Source organism: Actinia tenebrosa, unplaced genomic scaffold (genome assembly GCF_029948245.1).
Source record: "Actinia tenebrosa isolate PJP-AT-01 unplaced genomic scaffold, QUT_ActTen_1.0 PGA_scaffold2__45_contigs__length_23673736, whole genome shotgun sequence".
NCBI classification, from domain to species: domain Eukaryota; kingdom Metazoa; phylum Cnidaria; class Anthozoa; order Actiniaria; family Actiniidae; genus Actinia; species Actinia tenebrosa.
The window spans coordinates 2,110,718-2,132,746 of NW_028292579.1; the positions used below are offsets into that span (position 1 = coordinate 2,110,718).

At 42.9% G+C, this 22,029-nt stretch overlaps 1 protein-coding gene and 1 pseudogene across 1 annotated transcript; both read right to left on the bottom strand.

Moving 5' to 3' along the window:
* LOC148908974 (uncharacterized) overlaps nt 1–16,986 on the bottom strand; it is a 29,568-nt pseudogene extending 12,582 nt beyond the window's left edge.
* On the bottom strand, nt 14,168–15,682 carry LOC148908976 (uncharacterized; the record flags this gene model as incomplete). Its single annotated transcript, XM_089033563.1, has 1 exon — nt 14,168–15,682. A coding segment is annotated over one exon (1,515 nt), but the record flags the coding sequence as incomplete, so codon positions are not given.
* Nucleotides 16,987–22,029: the final 5,043 nt, after the last annotated feature.

Here is a 22,029-nt window from a genome sequence, read left to right on the forward strand (position 1 = left end):
TTAAGCGTGGACAAGATTACGCCTACTACGCTTGAAATAGCAACCGCAAATGCCAGCGGAACGCCATACTTCAAAAGGACTCTTTTTATTTTTTCCTTGGTGGTAAGCCCCAGCTTTTTTTCCAGGTTTTCCTTTTCCGCCTGTAATTCCGCAAGGCGCACCTCTAGGGTTTCTACTTCCTTTTGGGCTGCTTCCCTTTCTTCCTCGGTACGAGTTTGGTCCTCGATTACTTCTTGCTGCCGCTCTATTTGCCCCTCCAGGTCTTCGATGGCCTGATCTCTTTGCCGGATTTGTTCCTCCTTAGTATTGATTTCAGCCATTAACCGCCGCCTTTCCACCAAAGAGCCAGCTATGGTGGTTTGTAGGTTTTCGGTATCGTCTCTAATTAAGTCTAACTCTTGCAGGGCGAGGTTAAGAGCCCTTTGAGCCTGATTTCTTTCACGTCGAATTCGGGTTCTTTGGTCTACCAACTCACTTATTTCTTGATTTTTAAATTCGACTTCCCTCCTATGTGCGTCGGCGAGCAGTCGGTTTTGCTTCATGTATTCTTCCTCCCTTTCTTCCAACGTTTCTTGTAGCGCCTCAACGGAGGCGCCTGAGCCTTTAGCCTCCTCCAGGTCCCTTTGCACTTTATCCCTTTCCCGCAGGGCTTTATCCAAGTGGTTTCTCATTTCCATCATTCTTTCCTTACCGAACTTTTTTTCAGCATCGACAATTAGCTAGTGTCATTCTACGTAAGGTCCGCACACCTACGAAAACGCAACCTACTGACGGCAGCGGAGAAACCGCAGTGGCAGACGCAAAGCGAATAAAGACAGCCTATGGTAGTAAGTATGTCATACCACTGGACTTTGAAGTGATTACGAATCACGGTGTGTATTACCCAAGACAGTTATCCGAGCTACAGTTTGAAGTAACTTTAGCAGATGCTAATAACATCATGGGTGGGCTAAGCACTGCACTTACCACAACAGCCCCATACTCTATTACCAACTTAGAGCTACAGTACGAGACCGTGTACAGCGAAGAGCTGGCCCGTAGCGCTGGCATGGAATACAGCTCCGGAAAGGCATTCTTTTACGACCACGTAGTGATGTATAAGACGTTTAGCTTCTTGGATAAGACGGACGAGGTTATCAACCAAAGCATTAACCTCCCCCGAAGAAGTCTCATGGGGTTGATGCTGGTGTTTGCCAAACCCTACGAAGCCGGTAAGCGCGACTCCGAGGCCTTTCATAACCCCAACATTACTAACGTCGGCGTGAATATCAACGGAGTCCCAAACAAGGTTTACTCCCAGGGGATAAAGCCCGCAGACGTGTACAGGGAGGCAATGCGCAAGTTTGGCGACCAAATTAGCCCTGAGGAATTCTTTAAGGACAAATATGCGTTATGGATTGACATGCGCACCATCAACGACGAATCTATGCACGGTCAGGGTTTACGTCTAGTAAATACGCAGGATGGCATAACATTGGAGATCAAGCGCACCAAGAACGCCAGTGCAGGTGACAGCGACAAGATAAACTGCTACGTCTTCGTCGTGTCTGACGCGCAGTTAAGCGTGGAAATGAATCAGCTAAAAAGCGTTGCCTATTAAAATATTCCTTACGTATAATATACTTCGCGTATTTCAAAACAACGAAACCAAACTGCAATGCATAGTGCAAGGCGACAAACTGTACTTCAGGGGAAAGGAGGTGGCTTTGGCGTTGGGCTATGAGCGCCCTAGAGATGCAATTAGAGCACACGTATCTGAGAAATACCAGAAAAGATGGGTTGATCTACAAGGGGCTTCAAATCACCGCTCCCCTACTACGCAACCACATTCCGTGTTTATATCCGAACCTGGTTTGTACGAACTGATATTTAGCTCCAAACTACCCAAAGCTGTGGAGTTTCGTGATTGGGTCTTTGAGGAAGTCCTACCCGCGCTGCGTAAGGACGGTCGATATGCAATAGAAAAGCGGTTTGACGGTCCAAACAAGTTGGTATTCAAAATAGAAAATGAATTCGACCTGCATAAGAAAGTGGTGGACTACATCCGCAGGTTTTACCCCCAAATGCTCGTGACCCCTGGTCTAGGCGAACTGCAGGACGGCGACAGTAAACGCATAAAGTGCTGGCAGAAAGGATATCAACGGGGGCAACCCGACCTGCTTATCCTGAATGCGCACACCCATTACCGTGGCTTCTGCATCGAGCTGAAGACTCCAAAAGGCAACGGGGTATTATCCGAGGATCAACGCCGCCTCTTACAGAGGTATGAAGAAAATGGGTACAAAGTGTCGATCAGCAACGACTACGACGACATCTGCAGGGAGATCACGGAGTATGCACAAGGAATTCGCCTGCCATGTAGGTGGTGCTGTAAGCGCTTTTTGGCAACGCATTTGAGAATATTCCATAGGTATAATGGATAAGGATAAATTTAACGAGTTAAAGTTCATACAAACACACTGGAGGGATTTGGTGGTGGGGGAGATTTACGAGATAAAGAATTACGTGGTCTTTGAAGACATCGACCGCCTGCGTTTGGTCTTAAAGAATAAAAAAAGAATTTACACCCTTTGGGCGCCTGATAGGATAAGGTACGCCATCGAAGGGCAGGACGTTACCCATGTCATGAGTCATGGTAAAAAGGATGGCAGGTGGGTATTTGACGTAGTCAAGTATGAGCCTGAGAGTCCTCTGCATAGCTAAGCTTCGTTCCTCAGCTTACTAGCGCGTCTGCTAAAGTCCGCTGCGCTTTAGGATCCGCGGAGCACCAATGCCCCACAAAGGATCCTTCGGGGAATACCTTGCCACAATGAAGGCAGGTGTATTTTTTCTCCTCACGAATTGCGGGGGTTTCAGGGATTATGCAGTCGCTTGGTAGTTCGCATGTAATACAGTCCATATATTGAAAGGGCGATTAGGAATCCTCCAAAGAATGCGGCTGCGTAGGCTAGCATATACCTTTAAAAGGGGTCCTTATTATTCTTGTTGATTTGTTGAGGTATTGTTGATCCCTAACAAACAACAAGAAAAATAAGATCAGGATTTGAGACTCTTTGCACAAACCCTACTTTACTATTAAAGGCCCCAAGAAATGCTATTGCGTATCATATATTTCAAAGAGTGTCTCAGAATGTTGACAATAAGGTTAAATCTTTGTTAAGACAGCCCGGAAACTATTTCAAAAGTGTCTCAGAATGTTGACGTTTAGGTTAAATCTTTGTTAAGACAGTTGAAGATATGTTCCTCTTCCCTGACACAACCACAACGATCGCACTCCTGCCTCCAATACTCCCTTTTAGTCCACGGAACGCCTTCGGCGCGTTCAAAAGAGGGGAAAGTACGGACTATCTTCTTATGGTAATCTATGCAATTCCTTAAGTAATCCTCTTTATGCGGGCAGCGACACATCAAATCCGCACATTGGTAGCAATCCACGCCTTCCAAGTCGTAAGCGCGGGAGAGAAACCTATAATTCACTTCATGCGTTCTCCGGTGCGTCTGTAAACGTTGACGACTACTAAGTATCTTATTACAGAAACTACACTGTCTGGTTCGATTACAGACGCCCCTTTTCAGATGCTGCTGCATTTCGAAGGGGTTGTGGAATTCCTTATTACAGTCCTTACAAAGCCCACAAATGCGTTTATCCTGATGTTGTTGCATCTTTTGAACGGTGCTGAATTCCTTACCGCAATCCTTACAAGCGCGGCTAAGGGGTTTCTTTGTACAAACGCCGCGACGAACGTGGTATTGAAGTCTTTGTTTGGTGCTGAACACCTTCTTACACAACAAGCAGTCCATATATACTTAACAATATCTTAGCCTCCATTTAACATCCTTAACAAAGATTTAACCTAAACGTCAACATTCTGAGACACTCTTTGAAATAGTTTCCAGGCATCCTTAACAAAGATTTAACCTTATTGTCAACATTCTGAGACACTCTTTGAAATAGTTTCCAGGCATCCTTAACAAAGATTTAACCTAAACGTCAACATTCTACAGGGGATACCGCATGAAGTCCTTAACGGACTCCTTAGCCCACGTTGCCATCGTTATCAGCGCGCCAAACCGTTCTGCACGCTTCAGACCGCACATTTCATCGTACAACTCCTGCACGCGCTCTTTCAACCGATCGATCTCCTCCCTTTGCATTTCTATGGTGTCTCTTTTATCTTTTGCGTCGGCGACAATTCTTTGCACTGCTTCCACTGGCTCCATTATATAAATATAAATGAACCCGAATCACATGCCTTGTAACGCTCTGATAGTAGGACCCACCGGCTGCGGAAAGACCCAATTCGTCGTGGAGCAGCTATTAGGACCCTTTAGATACCGCTTCGACTACATCGTGCTATTATGCCCCACCTACGTGAATAACCGCACCTGGACGGGCGTGGGCGCGAAAGATGACGACTTCTTTGTAGATATCTTAGACCCTAACGAGTTATCCAGCCATCTTAAGTTCTGGCACAAGCAATTCCCTAAAGATACACAGACTTTACTCATACTGGATGACATTGCCCGCGGGGACGACGTAAAAAAGCGCACCTCCGAGCTCGTTAAACTCGCCTTTAGCGGCAGACATGACAACATCAGCGTTTGGTTGCTCTCGCAGCAGCTTACCAGCGTCTCTAAGCCTTTTAGGGAAAACATAGGATCGCTTGTCGTCTTCTACACGCCCAGTAAGTCTGATCTGGAAACCATCTTAAGCGACTACGGCGGTGAGATATCCAAGGAACAGTTACACGAATACATGCGGCATTTAAAGACGCACCAACATTCCAAAATGATCTTCTCTTTGAAGTTTCCCTACACGGTTGGAATCTTTGATTCCTAATGTATATGGATATTGAGCAGCTCTTAGATGAAGTCCCCACACAGTTAGATGAAAGTAACCTCAAGGAACAACTTAACATCCTTGTGTCATCTGGGAAGTGTAAAGAAATGATAGGTAAGGAACTTACCCATGAGCAGGTTAATAAGTTGTCGGAAGAGGAAGTCAAGAAATTCCATAAGAGGTATGAGGCTGCCCTTGCAAGTAAGACCACGGACGCCGTAGCAGATTCCGCTATCCGACTTGCGACTAAATTGCTTGGACTTGCGCTGCCCATAGACGACGTGGAGCAACTACGGAAGGACATTAGCGAGGACTATGTCATCGCCCAAGAACTTAAGATAACCTGTGGGTGGTTGTCTTTGAAGTGCGGTAAGTTAATGGCAGTCGCCTCTGCGGCACTTCACGTAGCTCAGCACGTCGACTTGAAGGAGCTTGCGGGCACCTTTGGTGCCTCTTGGAAGGACTTCAAGAAGGACAAAGAAGTCGAAAAGGTCTTCCAGGCGGCACTTGCTGAGGTACCTGATCACTTAGTCAAGTCGTCCTCAGGAATTACCCAGGTCGCCTCAAGTACTTAGTCAAGTCGTCCTTAAGTACTTAGTCAAGTCGTCCTCAAGTACTTAGTCAAGTCGTCCTTAAGTACTTGCTCAGGTCCTATTAAGTTACTTATCAAGTCCTTCAAGTCCTTAGATATAAATGGAACCAGAGTCGAAGGTAGAGCAGCCCCAAGAGGAGCAACGAATCACCAAGGCTAAATCCCCAGGCAGAGTTGCCGCGGGAAAGAAGCTCGCGGAGATGAATAGGAAGAACAAAGCCAAAAAAGAAGAAAAGGTGGAGGAAAGAGAAGAGGAATCCTTTATTAATCCTGGGTACGTCATCGGCGCGTTAGGAGTCATCATAGCTGCAGGCAGCCTTTACTTACAATGGCGGGCAACGAAAAAGGTAGAACCACCAACATATCACGCGCCCGTGCACGCACCTATGGAGCCGGCTGTTAGAAAAAGTAAGATCCCTGAAATGGAGTAATAACCTTCTCGCTTTGTAATATAATGTCGACCGCGTTGTTGAAAACTGGTGAAGAAGCAGCTATCATTACTTCCATCGTTGCGGGTATTGGTTGGGTAGGTAAGAAAGTGCTCAAAGAAGACTTTACTGAAGACCCAAGCAAGAGCTTCGCTAATTTTGCTAAGATGACCGCTGCCGTTGGCGGGGCTATCATGGTAAAGGATTACCTACGGAAGGAAAAGTACCTGCCAACGACGTAACTCGTGAAAATCTCTGTGATTTTCTAATATATAATGGCTAGCGTGGTCGCAGGTGGAGTTATTGCAGCCTTAGCATTCACTGGAGCTAATTATGGTGGTCAATATTTGGATAGATTAGTTAGAGGTGATCGCAGCGGAGATTTAGCCGCCGAAAGGAAGAGACACGACTTAGCGCTGGAGAAATATCAGCGAGACGTGGCGGCTTGGAATGAAAAAAGACAAGCTTACAGGGACTGGTTGGACAAGAACTACCAAGACAAAATGCAGGCGGATAAGAACTTCGAAAATACAGACTACGCCTTTAAGCTCTATGCGCAAGCACACCCCGCGGCATCGACGGGGTTGAGAAAGCCTCAGTTCAAGAATTACTACCAGCCTTCTACGAAACAAAAAGATAGCGAGTTGGTCTTCGTAGGAGTCGCAGGGCTGGCAGGAGGCGTAGCTTTGGCGTACCTGCTCTGAGCTGCGCTTAGCCTCTAGAAGGTAACTTTGTTGCCTGGGATATATGATCGTCTTTTTGGAAAGCGACAAGAATGACTTTACCACTTATTTAAATCCTCCCATTAAAGCCCATAAAGTTCGGTTGGTTAGTTGCTCTTTGTACAATTCTTGGTATAATTTAGTCAATGCCTTGGTCACCGTACTTAAGGCGCCTAACAAATATCAAGGCGTAATGCTGCCCGATTGACATTACACGCCAATCACCCTTGCCAAGGAATTAGCAAAACACGGTTATACTCTCACCACGGGGTTGCCGCACGAAATGACCCTCAAACATAATATGCCAAACTATTCAGTAACTTTTGGAAAGTTTGACCCATTGGGATCTTTATTATGTGCCTCAGGCAAGACAATTACCGACACAGCCATACCTGTGAAATGGAAAGTCGCATCCTCTTATGAAGTCTATTGCGATTTGGTCCATAGTTACAGCAATGGAGAAAAGTCTTCTCTCATGTCCAAGTTTCTGCCCAAAGGTAATCCATTTGACCCAGTAGAATACACTCCCATTTCTTTAAGCTATGACTTGTCTAATTTGGTAGAAAGCATAAACATCACCATTAAAGTGGACGGAAAGACGGTGGATTTCAACGGGCGAAAGATCAATCTTGTTTTGGAATTCATATAATGGGTCGAACTGAGGACAAACTCAAGAGGATTTACTATGGGCCTGAAGGCTATTGGAAAGGAGCGTCGGCCATCAAGAAGCTCGCGACCGCGGCCAGGGTATCAGAAGAAACGGCTAAGAACTGGCTAAGAAAACAAACCCTCTGGCAGGTTTATCTTCCCGTGCCTAAGTACATTCCCAGGCCCAGCTTCACCGTAAATGCCCCCAACGAGGTTCATCAGGCAGATTTGCTTTTCTTACCGCACGATAAGGTGAGAAAAAAGACCTATAGATACGCTTTGAACGTAGTTGATATCGCAAGCAGATACAAGGACGCCGAACCCATAACCAGCAAGGATTCTGGGGAAGTCGCAGAAGCCCTAGGTAGGATTTATAAGCGCGTATTGAAATGGCCTAAGCTGCTGCAAGTGGATGCGGGGACGGAGTTCGTGGGCGTCGTTACTAAGACCCTGAAAGACCACGACACTAAAATTAGGAGAGCCGAAGCTGAGTACCACAGGGGTCAGAGCATCGTCGAAAGATTCAATAAGACCCTAGCCGAGCGCCTCTTTGGGTACCAGTATTGGAAAGAGCTGGAAGATCCCTCCAAACGCAACAGGGAATGGACCCAGAGGCTCCCCCAGGTCGTCGCGGCTTTGAACAACGAGGCAGCCAGGGCTACAGGAATGAAACCCAAGGATGCCATAAAAAAGAAACACGTGGAACACAAGTCCTACGTCAGAAGTTCGAGGGCGGTCGGACTGAAGGAAAAAAAGCTCCCCCGCAACATAGTGGTCAGATACCTCTATCAGCCGGGGGAACTCGAAGGTGGCAGTAAGAGAGCCACGGATCCTAACTGGTCCCTGGAAACGTATGAGATTTCGAAGTCCGTCACCAAGGAAGGGCAGCCCGTGTTGTATTACCTAGATGGCCCAAGTCGCGGATTCGTCAAGGAAGAGCTGCTCATAGTCCCCAAAGACTCAGAGTAGTGCTGCTCCACGCGCCCGATTACACTCTAGGCATGTTAGCCTTACGTTGCCTCTACAATGCCCGCGTTTATTATTAATGCGATCCACGGAGAACTGTTGATCGTCATTCGGGTCAAACCTCCATAGTAGCGGTATGTTACATTTGGCACACCTTGCCCCTTTCTTATAGACGTCGTCCACGCATAGTTCGAACGTCATATTTTTTTCTTCGTCGTGTCTTTTGTAGCGAAGGAGTTTCTTAGCAATGTTCTCTTTGGCTACGTCCTCTGGCGTCTTATCGTAGCGCAGTTGCGGCCCCCAGGCTCTTTTTAGTTGCTTGGCATATTCTACGCGGCTTACGGCGGTGTAGATAAGGTTGCTCCAACACAGCCGCTGGTCTATGATCCATAAGGTTTCTTTTATGGTAAGCCCTTGCGCGCTGGGGACTGTCATGCAATAACCCAAGCGCCAGTCTGGATGGGAGGTTATTTTTTCCACCTTTTCTATGGGTACCCAGGCTTTGTCATGCGTTACTGCGTCCTGCAGTTGGATGTCGGTACCAGGTACCCAGACGTCTCTTTTTTGCATGCGGGTGTCGTGGGGTTTGTAGCAAACAGGTACGGGATGCGTAGGGAAGCGCTCTCGGTGTATATTTAGCAAATCCTTTTGTATGCGAGACTGTGCTGCGCGTTTGCTGCTCAGCACCAGATCCTTTGGATGCCATGTGTAAAGGAAGCCCTCGTATTTCTTCGCTCGTACGCGTTTGCGCAGTGTTTTGCATTGGTCGGCGTTACTAAGGCCCCTTAATTCCGCTTTCAGGTTTCTTACTTGATCCTTGCTGCGGTAGTCGGTGTTAATTTCCTCCGCATGGTCTACGAAATCTTTCAGCCATTCGTGGGGCATCTCTCCGGCTATTGGAGGAGGCTGGCAGGGATCTCCGGCGAATATTACTTGACATTTCCCGCGAAGGAACTTTACGAATTCTTTGAGGATTTCTAAAGGAACGGTACAGATTTCGTCCCAAAGTATCACCGGAGGTATGTCATGGATGGCCTCTGGTACCCATTTTTGTCCATTCTAACGGAAGAAGCTGTGGTAGGTCTGCGCGTCGTGGCCCATTTCGCAGAGTTCTCTTTCCAAACGATGCGTTGGCGTTAGCACTTTTATCTTAGGAAAGAGTTCTAACACACGCGTCGTCTTACCGCTGCCTCCCGTACCGTAGAGGTAAGAGAAGCGTTGGTAGGAAATGGGGTCGGCAACTGAAGGTAGAGGCTCTTTGGTAGGCGTTACGGTGCCCTGGGTGTGCTCGCCGTGATATTCTACACGTGCCCTCCAAGACCTTATCTCCTCATCTTTGACGCGCCATTGGCCTTTTTCTGCGAGTTCATCGGCAGTGTAGAATTCCTTCATCTTTTCCAATACGTGCGGTTTCACGTATAAGGAATCCGTGGCTACGCGTGGAATGTCTTCTTTGTCAAACCGCAAGAGCATCGCTAATAGGTTAATGTGCGCATATGCAAGCATACTGGCACGCAGATGGTAATACTGCGGTCGATGGTCCTGGTAATAACACAGCGCATTCCATTCGTGTAGTTTATCGTCGACAAGGTAGTCCCATTTCTCTACAGACACCATCGTTCCTTTGTCATGCGCGCGCTTGATGAGGAAGCTTAGCTCGCCTTCGTCCGTTATCAGGCGCCGCTGCATATGTTTTTCACCTTCTTTTGCGCCCTGCGTGAATTTACCTATGACCACACGCGCTGTGGGGTTATGCTCCGGTAACCATTGCGTGAAGGCGCTGTGACAAAGTATGGCTTCATGCGCTGTGTATTTTAAAAGTTTGCGCTCTTCAAAGAACTTCAATAGGGGCACCGGTATCCATTCTTTCTCCTGCAGGTGCTTCCCATACCACGCATAGATTATGGGGTGCAGACCCGCTGCTAATTTCCAGGTGGTCAACCGTACAAACCCCGTTGCTGGGGCGTCGTAGTGACCATCCAACGCAACACGAAAGAACTGCGAATCTGGATGTCCGTAACGGTCGTAATATTCCTTACAATCTCCCAGGCCTTTGAAGCTTGCGGGGTAACAATGTTTCATATCCAGCGACACGTATTCGTCTTCATCGTACTCCATGTTCCACAGACCACCGTGGCCGTGTTCTACACAAGCTTTAGCTATATCTTTGAACTCCTCCGGTGTGGATTTCCACCCGTTTCTTTTCTTTGCGGCTAAGAAGTCCAAACTGCGACTGCTAAGCACTTCGTCGGAGAAGTCTTCTCCTAAAGTCTCACAGGCGCTTTGAATGCGCAGCTGTTCCACTTCAGGACGATACAAAGTACCATCTTGGGTCATAAATTGACTTCCCTCCGCATCCATTAACCAAATAGAATTCTCGTGCATTAGTTCTGCAAGCGGTGACTCCTTGTAAACGCGCGTCTCCTTCTTCTTTGGGAACCGTAGCTCTCGCCACGCATGCCCGTTGTGCTGGTAAATTACGATAGGCGCACCCCGGCCCCCATACTTGTGCGTCCCGGAGTAGATGAAGCCGTCGGTGATGTCTTTCACGTGTATGCGCCTTTCTAAAGCAACCTCTAACTTCTTGATGTTGTCTATCGTTGCTCCAGCCCTACGCGTATCTTTTTCCCATTTCCTGATGGCTTCTCTTCTCTTTAAAGTTAACTTACCACCACGAGAGGAATCCTCAAAGAACTCCCTAACCAGCTTTCCTACGCAGTTACCAGGATGGCGCATTGGCTTCAACTTTTTAACATCCGGCTTCTTGATCTCGTAAGCAGCATAAATAACTACGGTAACTGGATATGCAACTTCGTAGAACAGCATGTCGATGCCCACCAGCGCTCCAGGTCTCGTATCCTTGCTTAAAACAAACAGGTCCTTCTTACCCGACGCCCGTATTGGATTACGCCCCTTTTCTATTATCCATTCGCCGTCTAAATACTTTATAAACGTCAACTCCAAACGGTAGTCGCCTTCAGGCATTAAGTCGATTATCCTTCCTGCTCTTTCCTCGTCCATCATCTCGTCTGTATCTCCCTCCATAAACGTTGTGAAGGCAAAGTCCGCATCCAGGCGATCCAACACCTGAGTTCGCAGTCGGCGCACAGTTTTGTTACGAATGCTCGTGATGGTGTCCATCTATATCTATGAAATATCTTAACCTCCGTTTGCGGTACCCAGAAAGCAAACAGTGTAACGCACCTACTTCACACGGGTTATTTCCATGCCGCCAAAAAGTTTCCCATAGGCGCTAACGCGGGTAATTCCCGTGAAAATGACACAGGTTCCTGGGGACCTCGCGAGTCCCCCTTACTGCTGCTGCATGGATGAGCACACCAACACTTCATGCCCATTCAGAAAAACCGAGTGCCCAAACAGATGCTCTGAATCCACTGTTCTAATGTAATTACTACACGTAGAAGTGTGTTTATATAGCTTAACGTTTATCCTTCCATCACTTATAACATGCCACAGGAAAGAAAGATTGAAAATCATTGCACAGTATGGAATTGATGGCAATTATAAGTTTGAGTTTACCCAGGTAACTGTAGGGTAGTATGAATATTACACAAAACTTGCTATCAGTAGAATCACTACATATGATCACTGGTCAGTGCAGGACAACCAATCACAGATGAATAGTCGGTGCATGAAACTATATTGGTAGTCTAAAATTATGTCATTTTTTTGTAACAGAGGGAATGTCCTGACTCACCTCAGGAATGGCTGTAAAGGGGATGAATTTGCTTGCCCAATGGAGTGTGGTGCCATAGTAAAATTTGAAAATATGCCAGACCATATCCAAAACAATGTTGGAACACATTTAGATTATATGTATACCAAGCTTCTGGAAGTTAGGACCAACACCAATGTAAGTATGATTGTCAATAAAATGCTATAAGCATGTGAGCATACTGTATTTTCAAATCACAAACAGTTTAAAGCAGCTATACATCATACCATAAAATGATGTATATCATGACAATGTATATCATGACAATCCAGAAAATGTCTGGAGGGGCATCGAAATGGTGAAAGGGGGACCCAAATGTAAAAGTTAATCTCAACCGTATGGCAAGATTGAAATTTAGGATCAAACAACCAATTAACTCTCAGGTATGACAGGGGGTCCAGAACATCCTCCCACCCCCTGGATCTGCCCTTGTGCCACTTATGTATGTACTTACCTTATAGCTTCACTGTCTATTAATGGTTAACAACATACGAAGTGCATCATGCAGCCATCTAGTCAGTTGTTGAATAAATCAGCAGTTCTAACTTGTCTATTGATCATGTTATGAAGTTATAATATAATTAATTATGTTATGAATACTTTAGAGGGATATTCTAGTCTGGATTATACTGATTATATGATAAAAATTTAATAAAACGTTTTAGGGAAATCAGTCTGAACATTTTCTCAAAGATATTTTTAATTTTTCTATTTCAATTCTAACAAATCTATGTAACTTTTCTATGGTCTGTTCTCAAATCAAACATAAGAATAATTGTATCAATTTTTTTTAATCATAACATTTAGTCCAAAAAAGGGTTTCCAAAAATACTAATATTGTTTTTGGAAATGACTATACGTACATGTACATAATTAACAAATCAATTTATTGTCCTAACAGGCTACGATTGAAATCTATGACAACCCCATCCTGCAATGGAGACTGGATAAATTACATAAAGTGGCCTGCAGTCCATCGTTCGAGACTCCATCGTTCGAGACTCCATCCAACTCCATCAAGTTTTATGTAAGCAAGATGGAACTATACATCAAAATCGAAAGCAAAATTGGTCTTCAGTTGAGTTACACAAGTGGAATGTATGTAGATCAATTTAAAACATGTCACAAAATCAATCAAGTTATTAATGTCATAATGCGGGACTAGGTTAATTGTGATTTATTCTGAAAGTTTGGGAACAGAAAGCACTGAGGTATAACTAGCTCAGAGCAAAGAACACGAGTTGTTAAAAAACTGTTTTTTAATGTCCTGCTGTTTATAAAGGATTAAGTATTGATGTCATTATTTCAATTATTATTTCAGGCTGATTCTTGAAAGTGAAATGGAAAAATAACAGCAAGATGGGAATGGACAAAGTTGGCAAGAAACAAGTCATTGAAAGTGACAGGATTACTGGAGAAGAAAAAGCAATACAATCAAATTGACATAATTCGTGCATTACAATTTGCATTTTGATTTTTTTTTTTTTTTTTTCATGTTGTAATAAGATATATCTGTTTAAAGTTGAACTATTAGTTGATTTTAACATAGAATTGTTTAAGTATGCTAGATCTTCATTCGCCATAATATTGGACATTTTAGAAATTTCTCAAATTTTGTTGAACATATATATAGTTACTGCTTTGTCATGACAAGGAATTAGATCTAACTAATACTAAATTAAACAATAATTGACTTAATATACAGATGTCACTATTTTTTTAAATGCATTAATTGCCAAATTGTTGGCAATTCAGTGTATTGAATTATACAACTCACTTGCCCATAAACTTTCTCCCATAAACTGACCGCCTGATCTTATTTTGTTTTGCTTTGCCCTAACCTATTATATTATAGAATCATTACTTATATTCTCAAATGTATTTCTATGTTGTTACAAAAAATTTTGTAACTTTTGATGTATACAAATTAAAGCCAAAATCTGTGCATTGCACTTGAAAACAAACTTCATATTGATCTGTTATTTATGTTTAGATTTTTGAGTGAGTCCTAATGAAAGTTGTTTTTATAATATAAATACCTGAAAATGAATGGGTCAAGGTAATACCAATAAACTTTCCCTCTGCTTCTAAAGGGCTTGGGACCTTCTAGCGTAAACGCTAGGCAGCATTAAAAGTTTATTGTTTGGAGGGATTTCCTGCAGATACCAATCTGATCCAAAGGAAAATGCTGGGCTGTATTGGTGTGGAAAGATAGAAGTCCACAAGGCTAAAAGGCTAAAAGTTGTTTAGCCTTGTAAGGAATTCTTTGACCTGAAGGAAGAGATTAATGCCATAGTTTCCATCTTCTTCAAGTGGAACAAATGTATCTCTCAACACTTGAAGGTACTCCTCTTGTAGATGGAAGGTAACAGGAGGGATGGAGACACCTTCAACTTCATTATCAGGATCTGCCATTGGGGAATCTGGGTCATCACCATAAAAGTCAATATCATCAGGATTGTCAAATAAATCTCTGACTCCAGAGCTTGTAGAGTTGAAATTGCTAAGAAGCCCAGAAGCCCAAAGTTGTCGGGGTGTCCTATTACCCTCAGTAGATAATGAGTGGTAGTTGAACCTCTCCTTAAAGGAATCCAATGACCGTTGAATTCTGGGCACGAAGACATAATGAAGTACAAAAATATCCAGCTCTTGTCCAGGATCCAAAAACATCTCCGCCTCCATGTAGGTAAACAGGTGTCTGAACACTGCAATGACGCCCTCTCCAACATCCCTCCAAAGTCTCTCTATTCTTGTGTTTCGAACACTCGGCCCCGTGATGAAACTGCCACGATCCATTCCCCTGAACCAAGTAATATACTCGCCAACAGCTACATTCTCGCCGCCATCATCTGCCCTGACTCTAGAGGGATGTCCCCATGTTGCTGCTGCTTCTCGAAAACTTTGTATGACGGTTGTTGCTCTGTTGTTTGTTTTGGCTTTTAGATACAGAATGCATCTGGAGAAGCCATCAACACAACCATGGATGCAGATCTTCCAGTGAATCAGTTTCATATTTGTATCAATGTGCCAAAGAAAATTGGGATGTGGAACAGTGTAGGGTCTTCTCACAATCCTTTGTGCCCATCTATTTGCTCTTCCAATGGGATCAACTCGAATGATGGACTCACGGTCCCTCCATCGCTGAAGAAAAATCCGGCGTCTTCGCAATGAACCAATTAGATTCGTTTCTCCAGTTCGTGGAAATAGTCTGAGTTCTTCCCTCACTATTGAGTCAAGGTCATTGTCATTAATTTGAGTATACCACTCAAATTCAAGAGTAAAACCAAGATCTCTTCTTCTGTTATATATGGTTTGTCTTGAAACCCCAAGATCTCTTGCAATGTCAGCCCAGCTATTGAATTCACTTCGCAAACACTGAAGTTGCTCTTCAGTGAATGCAAAGGAGGGCCTACCACGCTGCCCAGTTCTGCGAACCACAGGACGATAGGAGTAGCTGCCCATGACAGGTAGAGAGTACAAGTCCTGGTAGATACTTTTCAGGTTGTCTCTGAGCTGTTTCAGTTCATCAATGGTGTCTTCGCTGAAGGCTGGTATCTGCCTCTGAGAGAATGCTACAATGTTGTATATGTGGCTGAGGGCAGCAAGCAGGCGGTTGGCAAAAAACTCACATCTATTGGAATCTTGGATGATGCTTTGCCTCTCACTGCTTACCTCATTCAGGAGTGTACAAACACTTGAGGTGAACTCAACAATACCATCATCTAAAACAAGAAAGAAAGAATATGCATAAAATTTTCATCATATTTCAAAGGTTTTAAGAAAAAATTAATTACAATAATCGTAAAGAAGGAATAGAGGTGGAGGAAGCAAGAGCCACAACCGACAAACCCAATTCCTAAAAAAAAAAATTCCAAAACGTTTTTAAAGAAATTGAATGTTGTTATTATACATTCTTTAATCCAAGTTTGTCCAGTTCGTCATCTTGACAGAGAGTCAAGCTGTTTTAAATTTAAGTTTATATAAGCTTCAGCTTACTTCGTTGAAGAAACAAACAAACGAACAAGAAAACAGTAGAAACACAGAGGATCGTATTGGATTAAGACCAGAAAAGTGGACAAAAATAAAAGGAAAAAGTTAAAGAAATTTTTAAGGGCTTACCAGTTGGGTTGTTGGCGGCCATGTTTTGATGTGGAAAAGAACTTGAAAACGTGTAGGATTATTATTGAATATATATACAAAACTTAATCTTGAAAACTATGATATTAAATATTCTAAACGATTTAAATATATAAAGATTTGCTAGAAGTTTTTAGAACTTGGAATACGCTACCAGTAAAACGGCGCTTAAACATGCGGGTCTGACGCTATACTATGGAAATAACCGCTAATGTACGACGATAGATGCACGATATGCTTCCGAACTATTGTCGACTGACAAACCTTTCCGATTTTCGTCCGATTATATTACGAGCGTAGTCCGAACCCATCATTCTTTGCGGTCGTGTTCGAAATAATTTCGAACTCGAAATAATTCCGAACTCCAAATCATTCCGAGCTCGAAATAATTCTGGACTCGAAATAATTCCGAACTCGAAATATTCAAAACTAATTCGGAAAGCAAATTCGGAAAGCACATTCGGAAAGCTTTTGAAACCGGAATTTTTTTACGGATGGCGCTCCATATTTGTGTAGGTTGTGTCATTCAACCACAGACCATCTACCAGCTCAAAGGTTTTGTCAACACATAGGATTGAGTTTCCCAGCACACAGAATCTGTACAAGTCGTTCATCATGTTAGGAAGGTAGTTCACACTGATATATTGTTCTTTGTTAAATGTTACACTGTTAACTAGTGGGAGACTCTGAAGACTTGTGATTAAAGCCTCTACTTCACTGTGAGCGATAGATGACTTTTTCGGCTGATTAGCCTCTTTGTTATCTGCATACTCTCAGTTATCAATCAGTTTGGGGTTTGTTATTATTTCGCTTAAAGTTGAGGGGTTTTTAAAAGCAAAGCGTTCATTAACCCCGTTGGGACTAAGAGTGCCCAATAGGTGAATAAGCTGCATTTCATCAGGTCTTGCAACAAACATTGTTGCCGTTAATCAAAGAAGGACCGAAAACAATAAAGTCAGAACGAAAATGGTTAGCTAGATTAAAATGGCGGGAAATTGGTTTGGTAGGATCGTTATTGCCAATATCATAAAGATAATTGCAAATGCGATCACCGAGACGGTAACCAGTCTCGCCCACATACAAAAAATTACAGTGAGTACATTTGATACAATATACAACATTAGAAGTGGTACAAACAAAGTGTTCAGTGATTTTAACAGTGGATTTAGGACCGACAACAGAAGTGTGAAAGGCTTTATGAGGACAAGTATTACAACGTTTACGAGAGCAGCAAAAAGTACCAGGTTCTTGTGTGGGAAGTAGGAATGAACCAAGGAAAATCTACAGTAAAATTGAGATTGTTTTGCTAGTGGGTCGTGTATATTCCTCTAGTGATGGATACGAACTGATTGCACATGATCCACTTGTAATGGACAACAACCCTCCTGAATGTTTATAATTTTTTCTCTCCCACAATAGCAGGATTACTTTGGAACTTTCACGTGCTGTTACCGTTCTGACAAATGCAGGACTGAACTTTACAGAAATTGAACGAAACATTGCTCAATAGTATTATTATGCTCACTGGTTAAGAGAAAGTAAGTTTAGGAAACTAGTAGAAAGCTATGTTGCTCAAGAAAACCGCAACGGTAATAATAGTAATGATGTTAACATAGATGCATTACAAAGGAGGATATTTATGTCATCCCACAATGCATTGTTCGAAAATTCCCACCTCCTATAATAAGAATAATAATATTTTACAACAACCACTCCCCATACGGGGCTCTTCCGTGAGGTTCCCTCCACACGCATTACCACTACGGTCTATATTTACAACTACAACACTCAACTCACATGTTGATTTTTATGGAGGGAGGAATCCGGAGAACCCGGAGGAAACCCTCGTAGCATAGGAGAGAACAACACATCAACAAACTCAATTCCCATGTGGCGACTGCAGGGCTTGAACCAGTGACCCGAGACTGGACTCACAGCGGTGAAAGACGACGCGTTAGCCGCAAAAGCCATTCATGCTACCCCATGCTACCCCATGCTTCCCTATGCTACCCCATGCTTCAGAGAAACAAGATGGCGCCTGAAAAGGTCTGTTTTGGTGATCTTTTGGAATAAATAGATCTTGTGCTTTGAAGCTACTATGGTTAGTAACCAGCTGTTTGTGCTTTCTTTGGTTATTGATCTTGGATTATTTTATTTTCTTAAACAAAAATATAGCAAAGAAAAGCTTTTCTTAGATCAAAGTGTTGAAAACGCCAACAAGACACTGCTTGACGTCTCCTAATTTTCATTTCACCTTTTTATTCGCTAGGTTTCTGTAGGCTCATATTTACAATTACTGACCGGAATCACAAACACACCAAGCTAAAAGTCTCTCGAATAACTCTTCGAAGATTATTACACAACCCAACCCCAGTAGGCGGGGTGACTAGAATTAAAAACTAACACACACACTTCCGTCACGCACTGTCACGACCTTATTAACTATTCATAATTTCATATTTACTTATCATCTAATTAACGTGCAGTTCCCGACAAAAGCACTCGTAGGGTCTATTTAGTGGAAGTTGTTGTTCGCCTCGGATTGCTTTGATATGTATGTTTTGAATTGTATCCTGTGTTTACAATTTTGGTGCTTTTCAACAAAAATACAGATAATGGAAAGTTTTAGATGATGTGTTATTCAGACAAGTTGAAAAGACCCTAAGAGACCCTGGATTTAGTCAATTGCTAGAGTGATAAAAAGAATGTTATATATTCGAATGAGTACAGACTGCCTTCGATCGTAATGACTGCTTTTTCAGCATGCGGACTCTTTATCGACAACTAATGTTTTAAAAAACTCTTAAAAGTTTAATAATTATTTTCAGAAAGGTTTAGTTTACCACAATGTGACAGCAAGAAATTATTTCAATGACACCGGGCGATCTCTGTTGAGTGAGTTCACGCACTTAGTACCACTGACTAATATGTCGTCGATCCGTACAACTACACGTGGGATTCCTTGTAAGAGGTTTTCCATCGTACGTTGAAAGATTCCAGGTGCCGACGAAAAGTCCCTTGAGAGTGTTCATTGTCGTATACTTCTTTGAGTCCTCATCAAGTGCCTCCAGTCATCTTTTGGAAGCCATCTTTAAAGATTCACACTCCTCTCTCAGCTTGCCTATTTGACGATAGGTGGTAAGGGGCCACTTTGATATGCTTGATGCCATTAATTGCCATGAAGTGTTCAAATTCTGCACTAGTAAAGTTGGTCCCATTATCACATACTACTGTTTTTGGGAGGCCATGGGTCGCAAAAATCTCCATCAGTTTCTCAATTGTTGCAGTAGACGTAATTGCCTTCATCAGGTGTACTTCAAGCCATCTTGAACAGGCGTCCACTACAATCAAGAACATCTCTCCCTTGTACGGCCCCGCATAGACAATGTAGAGTCTCGTCCAGGGTTCATTGGGCCATTCCCAGGGGTGCAGTGGTGCTTTAGCAGGTGTTTTTTGATGTAGCTGACATTGTTCATACCTGCGCACAGGAGTCTCAATGTCTTTGTCCATGCCTGGCCACCAAATGTAACTGCGGGCTAGGGCATTAAATTACCAGACAATAAATGGGTAACACAATATGATTCACTATTTTGTGTGCTAAATGAGAAAGGTCAGGTTGTTGCCTGGCAGTTGACTAAAGGAACATCCTTGGACCATGTTGATAGCCTTTTAAAGGCACTTGAGATTAGACGAGCTTGGTAATCAAAATTCGATTTTGGATGCCATTTATGTTGACAACTGTTGTCATGTCCGAGGAAAGTTAAAGACGGTTTTCGGAATTGATATACTTGTCAAGTTTAATAATCTATTTCATGCAATAGAAAGAATTACTCAGAAAATGTGTAAAAAGGCAAATTAGTATATGAATAGGTTTTGAATTACTGCTTTTTAGATATTTTTCGTGAAGACACTGATAAAGAGGAAGAAAGGGAAGAAAAAACACCATCTCCAAAACAGATCTCAGAAATTTTGAATGCTTTCATCAAGAGGTTGGCTAATGTGAAGCATGGTGAAGATTAGAAAGTTCTTACTCCTGCAGTGCTTCACGCAATAGAATGCCTGGCGAAACACATCCAAAGTGGCTGCTTGTCAGACATTCCTCCTGAAGCAGGTTCAGAAAGGAATGATAATCTGCACGGGAACTTGAAACATATTTTGTATTCTTAGGACTGGTCTAAAGTACAGTGAGTGATCTGGAAAATATGGGAGTGGCTCACTGTTTTCATGCATGTACAATGGGGTGGCGTGGTCTAAGAAACATCATCCACAGTAAAGGTCTCGAACATTACAGTAATTGTATTAATCGTAAAGTAAAAGTGGACCATTCCATATTTTTAACTGAAAAATATGGATGAGCCATGCAACATCATTGCAAAATAAGAGGGTGGGTCATATGAAACCTTCCTCAAAGAATGCTATAGGCATTTATCCTTTAACAAGAGTAAGGAACGCTTTCAAACTTAAAGGCCACAACAACCAAAGTAATGCCAAGTTTCTTTTGGAAAGTAAGATATTGAAAATAAGAATGATTCGGAAAGTTACATCCAAGCTTAGAAGGTTTATCAAGCTGGATAACGAACAAAACCATTAGTTTACCTAAGGACATGTATTTACAATGTATCCATTCATATCCATAAAATTCATTGGTACTGAAAGAATGTTAAATTTACTGCCTTTGCTGGGTGAAATATCTTGCTACTTCCACCTGTTGTGGGGTCTTTAACAAAAGGGTGGTCCACTGATTATCAGAGAGGCCATTTCTCTTTCTGAACTCACTGGTATGAGAAATGATGTCCATACCATAAAGCTCTAAATTTGCTTCATTTATATGGATGGGGGTTGCTTGGAAAAGCAGTTGAGATCATCATTAACCTCCCCGAGCTTTTCCTTTTCAAGCTTTTTCATAGCTGCCATTACAGCTGCTGTAGTTGCAGCCTGCACATCATCCGTGTGGTCACAAAGGGACCTGGTGCTTTGAGTATTTTCCTGGATGTGACAAACGAGTCGGGTGTTCTTCCATAACTGACAATGTTAAGGAATAGACAGAGAAGGTCTTTGTAAGAATGTTTAAGTGTTCTATGTGTGTTTTCTAAAGTTAATAAATTTGATAAATGTGAGAGTTACATGTCGAGAATGGAGGCTGCCAATATTGCTTTACTGAGAACATTCAAGGTATGTACTTCTTTTATACTAATGAGAATTGGGTTTGGATCATATCTGTCGTCAATTCTATGTTCGATAGGAGTACAGACCAAGGAAAAGTCACCTCGGTATATTAAATCCCCTAGTTACTTCATTTGAGATACACAATTAATGCTGATAATGTTCAAATTTATATTTATGAACACACCAAATTGTGTAGTTCGATACCTCTAACGTTGTTCTCTTGTACAATTTCAATCTCTTACCTAGCAACAAAGAGCCTATACTCATTATTTAATAAACCATCAATATCATCTGGACTCCATTAGATAAAATTTCTCACCTGAAAACCTAACAAAACTGAGACCAACAAATATTTAATAATATTTACCTTCAAGATATTTCTGTTGTCTAGGAACCAAGCTCCTAGATGAAATGCGCGCTTCATTGTTGTGACACCAATGACGGTGGGTGTTACTGGTGCTGGCAGCATTCAAAGGGACCTCAACATTTGGCGAATGAACACATGAAGCGTTACAGGCAATTGCAAAAAGAGCTTGGCAGCCTTGGATATTTTATGTGGGAGGTGCTCAGAAGGCCTCCCCCCCCCCCCCCCCCCCCCGCCCCCTCCCCAGAGAAAATCTAGTTGTGCGACTACTCCAACTCTTTCTCCTTCTCGGCAAAGTACGTAAATCCCTCTGGTGACAGCATGTACTCAACAGGTGCTGCGTCATTATGTCTGTGGAAAATGTGTTCATAAAGTGATTCCAGGTTGTGCACCTCATGCTGCTGGAGCTGCTGCACTTCAATTCGTGTCA